The sequence below is a fragment of the Vulpes lagopus genome, chromosome 1, assembly GCF_018345385.1.
Source record: "Vulpes lagopus strain Blue_001 chromosome 1, ASM1834538v1, whole genome shotgun sequence".
Classification (NCBI taxonomy): Eukaryota; Metazoa; Chordata; class Mammalia; order Carnivora; family Canidae; genus Vulpes; species Vulpes lagopus.
Window position 1 is genome coordinate 172,230,810 of NC_054824.1, and position 19,129 is coordinate 172,249,938.

The 19,129-nt window shown below is 35.5% G+C and overlaps 1 protein-coding gene across 3 annotated transcripts in view; it reads left to right on the plus strand.

The window, feature by feature from the left end:
* The window catches only part of ACBD6 (acyl-CoA binding domain containing 6), a 214,402-nt gene that overhangs the window by 83,205 nt on the left and 112,068 nt on the right, over positions 1-19,129 (plus strand). For all 3 annotated transcript variants that reach the window (XM_041756213.1, XM_041756193.1, XM_041756202.1), the window contains exon 5: positions 13,425-13,530. In XM_041756213.1, coding sequence (XP_041612147.1) covers positions 13,425-13,530 — 106 coding nt within the window. The remainder of the gene's footprint in view (positions 1-13,424; positions 13,531-19,129) is intronic.

Consider the following 19,129-nt stretch of genomic DNA (forward strand, 5'->3'; position numbering starts at 1 on the left):
CAACCCAGGGCTCAATGGGAGGCTCAGACTCACACCCCTAAGCCTACCTGAGCTGAAGTAGAGCGTCCGCCATTTAACCGACTGAGCCACCCAGGTGCCTCCTGACACCAATTTTTCATTATGAAGCTGGTTAATGGGCAGCCCCGGTGGCGCAGCGGTTTAGTGCCACCTGCAGCCTAGGGCGTGATCCTGGAGACCCTGGATGAGTCCCACATCAGGCTCTCTGTATGATGCCTGCTTCTCCCTCTGCCTGTGTCTCTGCCTCTCTCTCTCTCTCTCTCTCTCTGTCTCTATGAATAAATAAATAAAATCTTTAAAAAAAATGAAGCTGGTTAATTGTTCTGTAGTGTACTAGAGGAGATACAATGTGAGACTAATTAAATATAAAAAAATTATGAAGCCAAACTGCCAGCATTCAAATGTTGCTTCCACCATCTATTAACTATGAACTTGGACATGTTACTTTATTTGCAAAACGGAGGTAATTATATTACCTTTCTCATATGACACTTATGTAGATTATATGAATGCAGGCATCCTAGAACAGTATCTGGCACAAAATAAGTTACTATGTAACTGTTAACTTTTATTAGTATTGTTATTCAGCACAGAACTCCTATTGCAGGACCCCAGGGCACAGGGCTTATGTTATGAGCTAAAATCACATGTCAGTCTGGTGGTAGGATTGAGTACAGGTTGTTTGCTTTTTTTTTTTTTTTTTTTTTTTTAGATTTTTATTTATTTATTCATGAGAGACACACACACACACAGAGGCAGAGACTCAGGCAGAGGGAGAAGCAGGCTCCATGCAAGGAGTCTGACATGGGACTCCATCCCAGGTCTCCAGGATCAGGCCCTGGGCCAAAGGTGGCGCTAAACCGCTGAGCCATCCAGGCTGCCCCAGGTTGTTTGCACTTGCAAGAGAAAATGGAAAACAAGAAAGGAAGAGCCAGTGCTATTAGAATCTGTGTTTGGAACTATAGAAACCAAAAAGGAACAAATCTTTTAACTCACAGACAGTTGCTCTAGCCTTGATCGGATATGTTTCATTTATACTGCAGATGGACAGAAAAGACTGATTAATAAGCATAGGGTTTTGCAAAGAGGCAAATGCTTCTACACTACATATACTGACTTGTTTAACAAGAAATCATTTTTGGTGACTTGTATGCTTAGAAGGTTTTATCTAGAAGTTGGTACATAAACTGAGAAATTAAGGTAAGAATTAAAAATACAATAAACGAAGCATATACAGTGTCCATTCTACCTTGCAGTAAGATTTGGTCTTCCCTGTTATATTTTGTAGTTTGATGCTATGTAATCTATCAGAATTTTATTAATCCCACTTAGACAGCCAGCCATCTGGACCTTCTCTAAGCAAGACCAGACCAGTATACAACTAAGATGATTGATGGGCTCTGGAATTGATTAGTTGTTCTGTGAGACAAATGAACTGTTTTGGCAGAAAATACCAGAGGTCACTGCTGTGGTCAGACACAAAAGCCTGTAGAATTTTAAAGAGATGCTTTCATCATTGACTTATAAAGTTAAAAATTTTTAAATGACATTGGATTTTGAAAATATTTTAGAAATTTATTTTGATTGGCTGCTCTTTAGTACTGTTATAAAGTAGAATAATAGAAGTATAATAAACTACATTGAAAGTGATTATGCTTTAATTTTGCATTTTTGGTAAAAATATGAACTGGAATGAAAGTTAAAGCCTGTTACTTAGTCATAAATTGTACTCTAAAAATTTTCCTGAAAGATGTATAATTGGAAAAGCTACAACATATGTTGTTATATTTTTAAATGATTTATAAAATCAGATGATATGAAATTCCATTCAGTTACTTATTCAAAGCTTCATATTGTTAGATAGCAATGTGTTTGAACAAATCCATGTAAGACTACAAAATTTCAAGAGTATGTGTTATACATATATGTATTTTAAAATTTGAATATTTGGATTTTTTTGTTTCAATTGTCTTAAGTTTCTGGGATATTACTGTTCCATTGATACTGCTGTCCTTAGCATCAAAAAGATTATCCTTCTTCCCTACATCTGTTTGGCTGGTAGTAGTGAAATCCTTCCCTATTTCGCCATGTTGCCCATGATCAACATTGTGTTAACACTGGTGATAGGTGATAAATTGGATGACATATGTCTTGTTACATTCTGGTTATTCTTTGAGGACTACACAAGTGTGTATAGGCAAGTGGGCAACTCCCCCTTGAGAATCTGACTGCTCAGAATGAACTTGAGTTATGGATTTATTCAGCCTGTAAAACCTCAGCTGGCATAAATAATTGAGAAAGCAAAGGTTTTTCTGTGGTGCATACCTCAGGGACTCATGGCTCCCTTCCTCCTCTCTACCTCCCTTTCTTATGAAAATGATCCCAGTTGCACTCCTAGATAATAACACACCAAGCAATTAAAAGCCATGGGTGGCTGGAGAGAGGAGAAAAGGTTTAGTTAATGAGCTTTTCCTCTTCCAGTGCCCAGGAGAGCCTTAGGAATGACAAGGCGATTAAAGCGAAGAGATAATTATAGATTATGTGAAAATGGGTCCCCTGGGACAAGCAGGTCTTGCCATAAACAGTAACTGTTGTAAGAGTCTCCTGGCTCTCATATTCACCCTTTTCTCCTGTGCTGTATTTAGCTCCTGTGTGCTCAGTGTCATGATGCCAACCAAGCATATGGGCAGATCCACCTGTTTGTAGATCAGCAGTCCTTTCTGAACAAGAGGTCATTCCTCAACTAAAACCATCATCTTCTCCTCTCTCCTTTTCTTATTCTTTTTTCTTCCCCCTCTTTATTTATCTTGCTTTGTTGTCTCTTTTCTGTCTGCCCCTCTAATCTTATCCTTATTGTTATATAGTACCTGCGAAATGCTAGACACTGAGACTCATTTACAAAGTTTTTAGATGTGTGTGTGCATGTATAAAGATGCATAATTATGGATTTACTGTATCCATTATAATAAATGGTGGTATATATTATGTATAATTTAAACAAATGTTTTCTTCTGTTAAAATGCTTTACAGACATAAATTTAAAGAAACATTTTAAAAGTATTAGCAAAGACTCAGCATTGTAAAATAGTCATCTTGATTCTCTTCTAATTATTATCAGCTGTTCTCTTAATACTACAGGCAAGCCTCTTTATAAATTAGAAATTCTGTTTTCTTATATTCCAAAATAACCTAAGTTCATCTTTTCATTATCACCACTATCTTGCCTTTGACAATACTGTTGCTACTCTTAAACAATCACTGTCTCTTGGCCAGGACACCACAGAATGGATTCTTTTTTCCTTTGCTGTCCCCCCCCCCCCGCCCCGGATTTATAACTCGTATCATCCTATCACTCTCCGGCTTAGCCCTTTAATGGTTTCTTATAGCACTTAGGATAAAATCTAAAATTCCTTAACATATCGTATAGGGCCCTTCATCATTTTATCTAATGCCAGTTTCCCCTCCCCCATTATTGTTCCACCCACATTGGCTTATTTTAATTTCCTTAAAGGTCTAATTAATAGTTGTTAGATGAATTGATTGATAGTGTTATATAATAGCATATGAGAAATGACCCAGTGTACAACATATGTTGAATTTTTTTAACATATGTTGAAATTTTAAGGCAATAATACCAGCTAACATTTATTGACCACTAATAATATGCTAGTTACCCTACTACATGTGTTAGTATATATTATTTCAATTAAACTACAGAATGATCCTATGAGATGTAGCTATTAATATACCTATTTTGCAGGTGAGGAAACTGAGACTCAGAGGGGTGAGGTTACTTGCCCAAGGTCACATGGTTAGTACTCTGCTGTTGCTATGCTATGCTGCTCCTGAGATGGTTGAGGAATCCTTGTGTTCCGCAGTTAGTGAAAGTAATTGTGATAGTTGTTATTATATGAACAAAGCAAATATCTTCCATTTAAACTTTTAAATCCCTTTCCCATTTGATGTTTTTTAAAATGTGCTTTACTGATAAAATTAGAGACTATAGCCTTTCATATATCAGTATACTAATGATGATGCTCTTTAGGATTAATTGACTTTATTGATTTTAGACTTACCTTAATGTTTGAGAATGTAACTCAGCTCTATAGAGTCTGTTAGCCAAGGGATTCTATAGATTTTTCTGATGTGGCCACTGGTTTTCTGGATTGATCAGAATTGAAATACATTTTTTCATACAGACATTTAAAGTTATCAGAAATTTTCAATCAACTATTTTAGAGTTAAGCAGGTTTTAAAAGAAGGAAAATGCATTTTTAGTAACTAGTGTCTGTAAATCATGGCTAGATAACTTTTCCAGAATTACAAGTTATTGTAATTTACTATTACTATTGTAATTTACTATTACTATTACTATTACTATAAATTACTATTGTAATTTATTGTAATCGATATCCCGAGTACTACTTCTCGGGAAGTACTCGGGATATCGATTTTTCCTTTGTCATTGCTTCTTTGCAAAAATGTGAGAAAAATACATCAACAGCATATTAACAACATAAATAAGATAATAAATAGAACTTTTTATTTGATGCTTTTAAGAATTTTCTAGGCCTAGAATTAAGTATGCTGTATATGTAACCCAGTCAAAAATAGGTATGATTTGGTGAAGAAGACATTGCCATTACTACTTAACAGGAAGGGGGAAGACTAACTGGTTATGTACTATAACTATCTGAAACCAGTTAAAATGTAGTTAGCGCTCTGAGTGGGAGGATTATGATTCAATTTATATAAATTCCTCAGTCATTCATCTGTCCATTTGGCACTGTGTATTTTGAACCTACTTTACTCTAAAACACTACTGGTTTTATTTATTTTTAAAGATTTTATCTTATTTATTCATGAGAGACAGAGAGAGAGAGAGGCAGAGACACAGGCAGAGGGAGAAGCAGGCTTCATGCAGGGAGCCTGACATGGGACTCGATCCTGGCTCTCCAGGATCAGGCCCTGGGCTGACGGCGGCACTAAACCGCTGAGCCACCCAGGCTGCCCACTACTGGTTTTAGAATACCATTATTTAAATACCATTAAAAAATGCCACTAATCTTATACAGATTATAAGATTTGTCAGAAATGTTAAAATATTATGTTAATATATTATAAATATATTATATTTTATATATATTTATAATATATTTTATTTTTATATTCTATAATATATTTTATATTTTATAATATATTTTATATTTTATAATGTATTTTATAATATATTATAAAATATTATGTTAATATGTTAATGTTAAAATGTTAAAATATGAAAAAAATTGTATCTTAGAATCAAGGACATATAGTAACTTAATGAACAATTTCTAAATGTTCTTTTGCCATTTAGGATTTCAGGCATTATTTTAAGAATAGCACTTACAAACAACAACAAAAAAACGCTTTCTTAAGTGCCTTGATCTGAATGCTGGGCTTCTTGAGCATAGTCATTGCCCTAGCATATTTGCTTCCTCAAGAGCATGTGACCAAGGTATTTCAGAAAAGAGGCATTCTTTATAAGATTTTATCTGGATGATCACAGTATAGATTCTCATTTATGGTCTTTGTAAGATTGAGACTCGAAAACAGTGTTTTACAAGGTGAAATTTAATATTCAAAATTTTCACTAGATATTAATCAAAAGTAGGGATTTTTGAAATGCTAATAAGTATGATAGCTCTATTAAATTCTTGAGTTAGGAGCTGATATTACCTATTTGCTTCTCCCAGATAAGCCTTACACCAGCTTTGCTAAAAACCTTTGAGTAAGAACAGGTTTTTTCTGTTCAGGAATGGAGCAACTGTAACCAAAATTAAAATATGTTTGTATAATTTTTTTTATATTTGTAAGTTAAAACATGCTTTTTTTAAGATACAGAGTATCTTAATTTCTATGTAGACATTTTATCTCAGCTTCTAAAGTATTGATAGTCATATCAAAAGTTATATATAGATATATATAAAATAAAGATTATATATATACATTAAATATACAAAAGATTGTATAAAAAAGAATCAGCCTTAGACTTTGGGCTTTGTATTTGTTATACAGTGATAGAATGTTGGTAATCTAGTCAAAACAAGATTAGTAAAATGACATCTTATTTTTTAACATTGTATTGGGACAGAATAGGAAGTCTTTATCTTTCAGATTGACTTTTTCTCCCCTAAGATTTATTGATTTATTTGAGAGAGAGAGAGTTTGAGAAGGAGAGGCAGAAGAAGGAGAGGATCTTAAACATATTCCATGTTGAGCCTGACGCAGGGCTCAATCTCATGAGCCCGACATCATGACCTGAGCCAAAACCAAGTTGGACACTTATTGACTGCTCCACCCAGGAGCTCCCCCATGCCATTGACAACTTCTGACCATACACTCATCAAATAAATAGGAACTTAAATTCTTTTTTTTTTTTAATTTTATTTATTCATTCATGAGAGAAACAGAGAGAGAGGGAGAAGCAGGCTCCATGCAGGGAGCCCGACATGGGACTCGATCCCGGGTCTCCAGGATCATGCCCTGGGCTGAAGGCGGCACTAAACTGCTGAGCCACCCAGGCTGCCCAGAACTTAATTCTTACAAAGAAGTAGTATTCAGTAACAGTTCTCCTGAATTTTGTAAGACAGCAAGCAGGCTTTCATTCTAGAAAGACTGGCTCCTAAGGAACTTCACAGTGTCTTTCCAGTGAATTTATATTCATTCTTTAATCTCAAAGATCTAGAAAAAGACACACACTCTCAGAGACAGAATAGCAATAATGAAATTCATCTGAAACTGAGGTGTAAACAAAAAGGCTTATTTATTTACGAAAGTCTGTATCTTTGTAGTGATCCAAACTGCTTAGGTACCTTGGTACCCTCAGTTTGAGTAGTAAAGAACCCAGACAGACAAATAGATGACTATTTATGAATATGTAAATAGAAGGTAAACCATTTTTTTTGAGAGTTGCTTTAGCCAAGGTCCTAATGAGGCCTCTTGAACAAACTGTCTCCCAGCAGAAAGATACCTCAGAATGCTTTTTTTTTTTTTTTTGCCTCAAATTGTTTCTTTTGGTCAAAGTCCATAATTGGCCCCACTGACTTTTCCTCCCACTATAGTTCATTACTAATCATACCTCCTACTTGAGGATATTTGCCTTTTCAGGTTTTTTTTGTTTGATTTAGATGCTAAGGTTAGTGCCTGAATCAAGTAGCTCTTTGGATCTATATCTGGTATCTATTTCCCAACACCGTACACTATAGCCAGTTCCCTTGAGTTTTATAACATCTAAAGTTCTTATTTAAAAGTTTAAGTAGGGATCCCTGGGTGGCGCAGCGGTTTGGCGCCTGCCTTTGGCCCAGGGCGCGATCCTGGAGACCCGGGATCGAATCCCACATCAGGCTCCCGGTGCATGGAGCCTGCTTCTCCCTCCGTCTGTGTCTCTGCCTCTCTCTCTCTCTCTCTGTGACTATCATGAATAAATAAATAAAAAATTTAAAAAAAAATAAAAGTTTAAGTATATTAAAGGGCATAATTTCTGGTATTTTGTAAATAATAATATTGTAAAATAAATAGATCACTCTTTTATTTTATTTTATTTTTTAGATCACTCTTTTAGATGAATCTAAATACTGTTAAGGATAATCCGGTTTTTTTTGGATAATCCGTTTTTTAAAATACATGAATATACTACCAATGAGAGAAACTGGGAATGCAAGATCTGGTATTTTGTAAATAATAATATTGTAAAATAAATAGATCACTCTTTTAGATGAATCTAAATACTGTTAAGGATAATCCGTTTTTTAAAATACATGAATATACTACCAATGAGAGAAACCGGTATGCAAGATCTCTCTGAATTCTTATATTTGCATGTGAATCTTTAGATGTCTCAAAATAAAAAGTTTAATTAAAATAAAATTCTGATGATGCCTCGGTGGCTCAGTGGTTGAGCATATGCCTTTGGCTCAGGGCATGATCCTGAAGTCCCAGGGTCGAATCCCACATCGGGCTTCCTGCATGGAGCCTGCTTCTCTTTCTGCCTATATCTCTGCCTCTCTGTGTCTCTCATGAATAACTAAAATAAAATCTTTAAAAATAAATAAAAAAATAAAATTCTGATCTTGATTTAAAAATATAAGAAAAGGGCTGCTGAATGTGCAGTCGGTTAAGCATCCACCTCTTGGTTTCCACTCAAGTTGTGATCTCAGGGTTGTGAGATTGAACCCTGCATGGGGCTCCATGCCCAGTACGGAGTCTACTTGAGTAGACTTTCTTTCTCCCTCTGCCCCTCGTCCACTCACACTTCTGCATGCACACTCTCTGTAAGTAAATAAATCTTTAAAAAATAAAATACATGAACTAAATCTTTAACAAATTTTATGTTCTCTGTTTTTCTCCTTTTATTCTACTTCTCCCACACGATTTTTATTTTATTTTATTTTATTTTTTAAAAGATTTTATTTATTTATTCATAGAGACACACAGAGAGAGAAAGAGAGAGAGAGAGAGAGAGAGAGAGAGAGAGGCAGAGACACAGGCAGAGGGAGAAGCAGGCTCCATGCAGGGAGCCCGATGTGGGACTCGATCCTGGGTCTCCAGGATCACACCCCGGGTTGCAGGTGGCGCTAAACCGCTGCACCATTGGGGCTGCCCTCCCTCACAATTTTTAACGTAATGATTTTTGTGTAATCTTACTATCATAATTCTCTGTAACAAAAATACATATGTAAGTTAGACTTTTTAAAAATATAATTTTCTGTGACTTTATGCATTATTTTCCCATTTGAGTTATCATTGTAATTATTTCTATACAGCTGATTGACATACATCATAAATATTATTAAATAATTATTAAACATAAAATTCAGTTGAAAATGTGTCTTACTGAGATGAATGAGACTTTTAAAAATAGTGTGGCAGATGAATATAATTTTTTATTAAAATGACACAGAGTACAGCATCAAGTCTGTTTTTTGTTTCATTTCACCTCTTTCCTCCTCTAGCCTTAGCTATAGAATGTTTACCAACACCAGTTTTTTACAAGACTTGTCCCTTTATTTGGTACCAAGGAAGGTTTTATATCTTGGGGTAATCAACCTGGGATTGATTTTTTCCCCCTAAACCTTTCCCACTATATTAGTTAAATGGAGTATTTCTAAGCGAAAGAGTAACAGGTTTAATTAATAATCATTTCCTAAGTCTTAGCAAAGACTTTTGGTTATCATTCCTAAAAGGGTAGCGTGGTAAGGAGAGAGGCATATACCTTTCTGATATAACCTAGGGAGAGGAGTGGTCAGAGTAGAAGGAAATTTGAAAAGGACCATGGTGATAGGATAGTCACCCAGGTAGATCAGTTAAGGGAAAAATGCCTTTATTTACAAGTTGAGCTGAAAATTGATTCACTTAAAATTTTTATTTTTTTTCTAGCTTAAAATTTTCCTACCTGCATATCCCTTTAAATTCTTTGTGTACCCCCACAGAGCATACAGGTACACATTTCTTAATTTGAGGAATTGGTGACATTGGTTTATATTTGTATAGGTATTAGTTTACTCTACTTTGGTTTTTTCCTTTATTTAATAAAGAATTTTTCATCCTCTATTTATTAGCATACTATTTTTATCTGATTGTTTAAAATATAAATTGAATTGAAATGTTTATTGAATGTATCTCTTAAATAGATATCTGAGCTAGTTCCATAAATGTGTTTAATTCTACAAGGTAAGTGAAATAGTAGCTAATGGACTCTAGGTGGCTTGCTATGAAACCTGTTTGAAATACTGTTTTGATAGGAAAATGCAATCTTCGTTGAAAGTGACACAGATAACATATTTAGGAGTGTGCAAGGAACTATTCTTCCTGTGATTGATGAAACACAACCATACTTAAACATTATTTCTCCCTTCCATAAGGGTGTGTCCTCATATTTCAAAAGAATTTCAAAGAAAACTAGTGAGTTTCTTTACTTCAGATATACAATCGTGTTTTCTGTCAATTTCAGAAAATTTGGAGTAGAGAGAGAGAGAGGCCTTTCTGTCTTTTGCTAGGGATAATGTGGGATATTCTTGAAGGTGATAATCTTGGTCATAACTTATGTTTACCCACAGATAACAGATATGGTAATTTTATCACTCAAGTTCACAAAGAGAGGGAGAAAGATAACTGGCTAAGAATCATAAAAGAAAGGAAGAAATAGTGAGAAGATGTGCCGAGAGCATTAACATTGTTTAGGCTCTGTTGTGTTTGGTAATGGTTGAATTCATTTGCACATGTTTTATTTAAGTATGTCATAGAGGGAAAGATTGCTTACAGAGTACTGTATTAAAAGGGAAATGTAGTCGGGAAAAGAGAATTAGATTTGTAAACTACATAATCTTGGAGGCAAGAAAAGAGATGTGGAAAGCTGTTACTCCAGATGTTTCTCCATTCTGGACACTAGGTGGTGACATTGTATAAAGACAGCTTGGTTGCTGGCAAGTAATACAGTCAGACTTGGAGTGGGGATAACTATTAGCAACTAAGCCCAGGATTATCACTTAATTTTCCTTTTTTTGTCTTAGTCACTTAGCTTTGTGGCACATTTGTGGTGTTTTTACTGAATTTCTTTTTGATATTTAATTTACATTGTATATTTGGCCCATAAGGATTTTATAAGTCCTCTATGTGCCTGATGTATTTAGTGGTGATAAACAACAGATGATGAGCTGGTATTCAGATGAAAAAAATTCCCCTGCCTTCCAAAACATTCATATACCAAAACAAAATAATTTATGTAAGTGATGCATAATAAATATTGAAAATATAGAGTAGATTAAATAAAATTTTAAATAAGTTTGTGCTGTATTTACACTTTTACTGCTTAAGGCCCAAGTATACATACACATTTGGGATTCAGGAAGAAAGACCTCATAGATTGAGGTCCTCCATCTATGGGTAACCCTTATGTATTACTGGCTATGGGTAACCTACATCCCAGGAATCCTCCTTATATACCTTTCTGTGTCCCACCACCAACTCTCCATTGTTTTCAAGTTCAAAACAATTGGGGAGTAGGGTGTTTTTTGGTTAAGATTTGAAATGATACAATCCTTTCTTGCACTTAAAGTTGCTACCTCTTAGATGGGCCTATTCCTAAGAGGAATTAGATGGGCCTCTCTTACCGTATTGGACAAAAATAATAGGTCCCTATTATTCCCAAATCCGAATTCTTTCTTTTTTTTTTTAGGACCTTATTTATTTATTTTTCTGAGAGAGAGAGAGATGGAGACAGAGGCAGAGATAGCAACAGAGAGCATAAGCAAGGGGGAGATGGAGAAGCAGGCTCCCTGCTGAGTAGAGAGTCCAACATGGGGCTTGATCCCAGGACCTGGGGATCCTGACCTAAGCCAAAGGCAGACATTTAACTGACTGAGCCATCCAGGTGCCCTTCAAATCAGAATTCTTAATACACTTTCACAAAAACAGTAGGGTTTTTTGCAATAGTTAAGTATAGCTAAAGTGGTATTATATACAGCCTTAATTTTAAAAGTCATATTTCTCGGGATCCCTGGGTGGTGCAGCGGTTTAGCGCCTGCCTTTGGCCCAGGGCCCGATCCTGGAGACCCGGGACAAATCCCACGTCAGGCTCCCGGTGCATGGAGCCTGCTTCTCCCTCTGCCTGTGTCTCTGCCTCTCTCTCTCTCTGTGTGTGACTATCATAAATAAATAAAAATTTTTTTAAAAAGTCTTATTTCTCCATTCTGGGGTTTTGGCCTCAGACTTCTCTGTTTTCTTTCAGAGTAAGTAATCTGGAAAAACATTTTCTCCTGAATGTTTTCAAACATACTCCTTTAAAACATCTCTTCCTGGAATTCTACCTCATTTTCTCCAGCTGCACTCTGTACTCTTATAGGCCTTTTTAAAGATCTGTCTTTAGCTTATGTTAATCATATATAGATTTTCTCATCCCAACTGTACTGTACATGTATTGAACATAAAGTTTCTTGTTTATCCTTATGTCACCAACAGATTGTTCAGTGCCTTGCATGTAGTAGATGTGCAATTAAATACATCACATGTGTAAGGAAGCTTAGCTGGTTAATGCCAAAGTAGGGTGTTTTAAGTTAATTACCTCTGAGAGGAAATAGCTTTTTATAGGGTATAAGGTGTTTAAATTGGCTCTTAAGATAGAAGGACTCTTAAGGCCAATTGCTTCCATTTCTGATGAATGGAAGCTATGGCCCTGCAAGTTATAAAACATACTAGTAATAATTTTTGGAACTCAGATTGCATTCTTTTATGCTTGTCCAGAAAACGTAGCTCACATATAGAACACTTTCATTGATAATATTCCAAATTACTGATCCTTTTGGGAATTACTGATTTTTTTTTTTGAGACTCTTCACTGAATTTTCCCATACCCGCCCCACACACAACACACTCAGAAAAATGCACACACACTTACAGAATTCTGTATACTATTGTAGAAAACTCATAGATCTCATGTTAAGAACTTCTGCATTAGATTCTAGAATAGACTAGCTGACTAGTCAAAATGTAGCTTGATATGATAGAAAAATGTACTATATACAAAATCGGTTGATCTGAGTGAGTTCTTGCTCTTGTTCTACCTTTGATAAATGTGATGCCATTTGGCAGGCCATATAATCTCTCCTTACCTGTTTCTTTTTTTCTTGAAGAATGAATTTAGTCCACCAATATACTTAGAATAGTGCTGGGTATAGTATGCTTCCCAAATTTTGTTCCTAGTCTTTGTTTCTAATATCTCATGGAAAGATTTCTGAATTTTGTTTGTATGCTCTATCTTTCCTTTAAGGAAATTGCTTCCTGTCTTTCAAGAAAATTACATTAGGGTATATGTGTATGTATGTATGTCTATATGTGTGTATATTTATATATGTATTATGTGTGTGTAATATAACATTATATATATATATAATACACACATGTTTTTTAACTTGTGTAGCAATCCTATTATTCCGTTATTCTGTAAGACAAGTAGTAAGCTGTGTCCTGATCTTTTGAGACCTCTGTATAGACAATAGCAAATAACCTCGTTACTGTAGTGCTACTATTGAAAATTCTGAGTCAGGAAATCTGTGCCTGTCAGTACATAAAAGGAACTGCGGAGGGGAAGAGCGCTGAGAAAATCTACTCAAAGTATTGTATCGGTGTACTAGAGGAATTTGTTAAAGCAGATGAAGCAGATGGAACTGTAAGAGGGAAACTCTTACAGTTGTTAAGAACTTTAGTCTTTAGATATCAGATATATAATGTCTTATGGAAAATATATTATTCATGTAAAATTCTTTATGAAAACAAATTTCATTGATGTTTGTCAGCAGTAAATAGGTTGTGTTAAAAATATGTAACTTTTATGTATTACCTAGTAAGACACTTTTTATTTTTACTCTAATTAGGGAAGAAGACAAAAACATATTTGACTACTGCAGGGAAAACAACATTGATCATGTAACCAAAGTCATCAGATCAAAAAATGTGGATGTGAATATGAAAGATGAAGAGGTATGAAAAATATGCCCTATTGATTATTTTCTTATGCTTTGGTGTTCTGCCCTAATGCTTTTTTTCAAAATGGCGTATGAAGGACAACTCAAAGTAGAGTATGGTTAAGATTGTGTCAGAATATTTATATGAGATGGCGTTACCCATTTAAGATACTTTCTGCATATGTATCCATCCACTGATGTTGTATAAGTTACCAGGGGACACTTAGCTGCAGTCAAATAACTTCTGTTTCTTCACAATAAAGGAAGAGACTGTGAACCTCATAAGTAAGATCTATAGGTAAAATAAAAATATTTATAAATAGTTCTAGTGCCTTCTGTCATTATACTTTAAACAGGTATATCATCCTTTGCTTAGTAAATATATTTCTGAAAAACTTTGTGCCAGAATTTTGGTAGATTCTTCTTCTTCTTCTTCTTCTTCTTCTTCTTCTTCTTCTTCTTCCTTCTTTCTTCTTTCTTCTTTCTTCTTTCTTCTTCTTCTTCTTTCTTCTTCTTTCTTCCCTTTCTTCTCCTTCCTTCTCCTTCTTTCTTCTCCTTCTTTCTTCTCCTTCCTTCTTCTCCTTCCTTCTCCTTCTTTCTTCTCCTTCCTTCTCCTTCTTCCTTCTCCTTCCTTCTCCTTCTTCCTTCTCCTTCCTCCTCCTTCTTCTCCTTCCTCCTTCCTCTTTTTTCTTCTTCTTCTTCTTCTTCTTTTTTTTTTTTTGGAGAGGAAGAGAGAGGTGGAGGGGGTGGGAGGGGCAAAGGGAGAGAATCTCAAGCAGGCTCCACACCAAGTTTGGAGCCCCATGCGGGGCTCGATCTCACAACCCTGAGATCATGATCTGAGCTGAAATTGAGAGTCAGCTGCTTAACCACTGAGCTACCTGGATACCCTGGTAAATCTATTCATTTAAATGTGGGCCTGCTACTTTAAGGGATTCTATAAATTATTTTGTAAAATATATTACTTGTTAATTTATTTGTCTTGTGAATAAAACTGTTCACATATTGAGCTTAAACTGTCCCTGAATTATAGTTGTTAAATAGGGAGCAAAATTTACTAATTCAGTTTTAATCATTTTACTCATTCTTTGGTAATGCAGTGAAAGATGATCGAAATGACCAAAAGGTGGTGATTGTTAGGAAGAAGACAGGCAGTGATCATAGATGGAGTAGATAAATAATCAATGTACAAATTGACAGCTCTTTATACAAGTTAGTCCTTAATGTTATCTGTTACGCAGTCTCTTTCCTGTAATATATTGTTAATGACATCTGACAGACTATAATTCTGTAGTAAAGGGGGACCAGTAATAGTGTTTGTTCTCCCCTAAGTAATGAAACAAACAGAGCTAAGAAAGATGCAGCTAGAGAAAAGTAGAAGCCAGATTATAAAATAACGAAAACAGGTCTTTTGATCCAACTAGGGTGTTTTTTTGCCTTTCAGGAATAGAATATAAATATATATATATATTTTTTTTTTTTCAGTAAATCAGGTCGGACTGCTTCCCTTGATTTTATTGTTTTTTTTTTTAATTTTTGTACTTATGAGTTAAAGTTTTTATAAAATTAATACATGTAGGTAGTTCAGAGAAAATCAGTCTTTTACATAAGACTTTTAACAAAAACTATTCCCTTATCTATACCCTTCTCACCTTGATTCTAGCTCCTTTGAAGCAAAAACTTACAATTCCTTTAGTTATTTCTTTTGCAATTTATCTGCATATTTCTAAATAACATACATATATTTATTGATTTTCAACTTTGGACATTATTGGTCTTCTTTTCTGCTGTATTAGGATTTAGGATTTACCTGTTTTATTCATATTCCCCTCACCTCTCCCCACCCTCCTAACAATTATATCACAACATTTAGTTTCAGCTTTCTGATTGAATCTCTACAGAATCAATGTTAAAATATTATTATTTTATTATTAATTATAGTATAGGTATAAAGTAATTATATTATTTTTATGTAAATTAAATCATGTTCATTGCTGAGCTATAGGTGATAACTGTGTGTACTAGTCAGTGTTTGCTGTTAGCCACATTTCAGTAGCTAACAACTACATTTATTTCTTGCTCATATTTCAAAAGGGTTTTGGATCAGTCATAGCTCTGCTGTGTTTGCTAACCTTGTTTGGGCTCAGTTCATCTTAATTTCATGTGTCTTCTCATTCTCATTCTGAGATCCATCCTCAGTAGATAGATACTGTCTGGGGCAGAACTAAAGGCAGACAGAATCAAGCCCCACAAATACATTTAAAGCTTTTGCCTGGATGTAGCATGTGTCACATGTACTCACATTCCTTTGGCAAAACAAGTCACAGGGCCAAATTCCCAAGTCTGGATGGTAGGAAACCTCTTCTGATTACAGGGAACCAATGCAAGAGTGGGAAGGAAATGAATAATTATATAATTATGAATGATATAATCTCCATACCATGGTACATTATTTTTTTCTAAAGGCTGATAATTGTTGCCCTTTTTTTGTTTTTATGTTATATTTTCTATGTTTCTATCATTAATTCTTCCCTCAAATTGCCCAACAGAGGTCTTCCCTGTGTGGTCACACATATCAGGTAATCAATCCCGTATTGTTTTAGTGATATACCTTCTGGAGCTCTCCTTTCTTCTCTAATCTCAGCTGGTGCTGTGTAGATGTCATCCTGGGATTATGCTTTACCACTATCTTGGGAATTCCCTTCCCTTCTCTCCTAGAGTCTTCTGTTTTCTGGATCCCAGGTCTTTATCTTTTATTGTTTACTTCCTGTTTAGATGAAGTATCTCCTCCAGTAGCTTCCTTTTTTATTTGTTTCCCAGTTTTGTTGGAGCATTTCCTCTAGCAGCTTCCTGAGAAAGCTGGTTTTAAGACCTTCTGTGTTGAAAATGTTTCTATCAGAGTTTTTGTCATATATGCTCAATAAATATTTGATGAACTAATGAATGATTAAATGAATGAATAAGTAGAAGCATTATATCTTACGGGTACCTGAGTGGTGCACTTGGTTGAGTGTCTGATCCATGGTTTCAGCTCAGGTCTGATCTCGGGGTCATGAGATCCAGCCCCAGTCACTCAATGCACTCTGCGCTCAACGCAGAGGCTGCTTGAGATTCTGTCTCTCCCTCTCTGTGCTCCTCCTGCTTGCGCACACTCTCTCTCTCTCTCTCTCTCGCTCTCTCTCGCTCTCTGACATAAGTAAGTCATTAGAAAAAAAGTAGTGTATTATAATTGTGGTGAGCTAGACACCTGGATTCAAATCTTAGTACTGTCACTTTCTAGCTATATGACTTTCTTAAGCTTATTCTGTGTCTCAGTTTCCTAATGTATAAAATGGAGGTTATCATAGTACCTGTGTAATCATTGTTTTTGAGGACTAAATCAGTAAATATAAAGTTTTTTTTTAAACTTTTAAAATTTATTTATGATAGTCACACAGAGAGAGAGAGAGAGAGAGAGAGAGGCAGAGACATAGGCAGAGGGAGAAGCAGGCTCCATGCACCGGGAGCCCGACGTGTGATTCGATCCCGGGTCGAGAGAGAGAGAGAGAGAGAGAGAGAGAGGCAGAGACATAGGCAGAGGGAGAAGCAGGCTCCATGCACCGGGAGCCCGACGTGTGATTCGATCCCGGGTCTCCAGGATCGTGCCCTGGGCCAAAGGCAGGCGCTAAACCGCTGCGCCACCCAGGGATCCCAATACATATAAAGTTAAACAATAACTGGCACACACATAACAAGCACTCAATAAATTTTAGCTTTCTTGATTGTTTTTAATGAATAATATGAATAAAAAATGATAATATAATGAAATGAATGAAGATGACAACTTTTTTTTTAAAGATTTCACTCATCTAATTATTTATTTATTTTTAAATTTTATTTATTTATTCATGAGAGACACAGAGAGAGGCAGAGATGTAGGCAGAGGGAGGAACAGGCTCTATGCAGGGAGCCTGATGTGGGACTCGATCCCAGGACTGCGGGATCAACTGCTGAGCCACTCAGGTGTCCCTCATCTATTTATTTTAGAGAAGGAGAGTGCACATGTGTGTGCAGGGTGGAGGGGGGGTGCGTGGGAAAGGGAGAGGGACAAGCAGACTCCCCACTGGGAGCCCAACATTGTCTCGATTGCACAACCCTGAGATCCTGATCCAAACTGAGTCAGACACCCAACCAACTTAAAAAAAAATTGTACCCCAACACTTTTTTTTAACTTAATTTCTTAGAGAAGTTTTAGGTTTACAATAAAATGGAGAGGAAGGTACAGAGACTTCCCATATATCCCCTGCTCCCTGCATGTGTATAGCCGACTCCATTATTAACATCACTCACCAAAATGGTATATATTTTTTTAAAGATGTTATTTATTTATTCATGAGAGACACAGAGAGAGAGGCAGAGACATAGACAGAGAGAGAAGCAGGCTCCATGCAGGGAGCCCGACATGGGACTTGATCCTGGGACTCCAGAATTATGCCCTGGGCCAAAGGCAGGTGCTAAACCATTGAGCCACCCAGGGATCCCCAGAATGGTCTATTTGTTACCAAGGATGAACCTACATTGATATATCATTATCACCCAAATCTGTAGTTTACCTTAGGGTTGACTCTTGGTGTGGGTTTGGACAAATGTATAATGACATCTATCCATCATTTTATATTATACAGAGTATTGTCACTGCCTTTAAAATCCTGTATGCTCTGCTAATTTATACTCTCCGCTCTACTCCAACCATTGGTCTTTTTTATTATCTTTTTATTAGCATGGTATATTTTTCCCCAAACATTTACTTTTACTCTATATGTGTCATTATATTTAAAAGGAGTTTCTTATAGACACAGTATATAGTGGGGTCATGTTTTTGATCCACTGAGAAAAATCTATCTTTTAACTGGTGTGTTTAGACCATTGATATTCAAAGTAATTATTAATATAGTTGGATGAGTATCTGTCATTTTTGTTACTGTTTTCTCTTGGTTACACTTATTCTTCCTATTTTTGTCTTCTCTTTTTCAACTTTTTTTGGTTTTAACTGAGGATTTAATGATTCCGTTTTCTATCCTTTCTTAGCATATCAGGCCTCTTTTATTTTTTTTTTTTAACTTTTTTTAGTGGTTGCCCTAGTGTTTGCAATATACATTTACAACTAATCCAAGTCTATTATCAAATAACATGATACCATTTCATGAATAGTATATCTTATAGTAATAAAATAATCTTAATTTTTCCCTCTAATCCTTTGTATCATTGCTGTCACTCATTTCACTTATATATACACATACATAAACATATATAGACACACACACCTCTATATGTATATATATGATAGATATATAGGCGTACATAATTGAGCACAGTGTTCCTGTTATTTTGAACAATTGTTATCTGTTGGATAATGAAAAATAAGAAAAACAAAAGGTTATTTTTGCCCTTATTTATTCCTTCTTCTCTTTTCTTCTTTTCTTCATGTAGAACCTGTATTATTTTCCTTCTCTCTAAACAACGTCTTTTAACATTATTTGCAAGGTCCTCTGGCAGCAAATCCCCTCAGTTTTTGTTTGTCTGAGAAAGTCTGTATTTGTCCTTCATTTTTGAAGGAGAATTTCTCAGGATACATA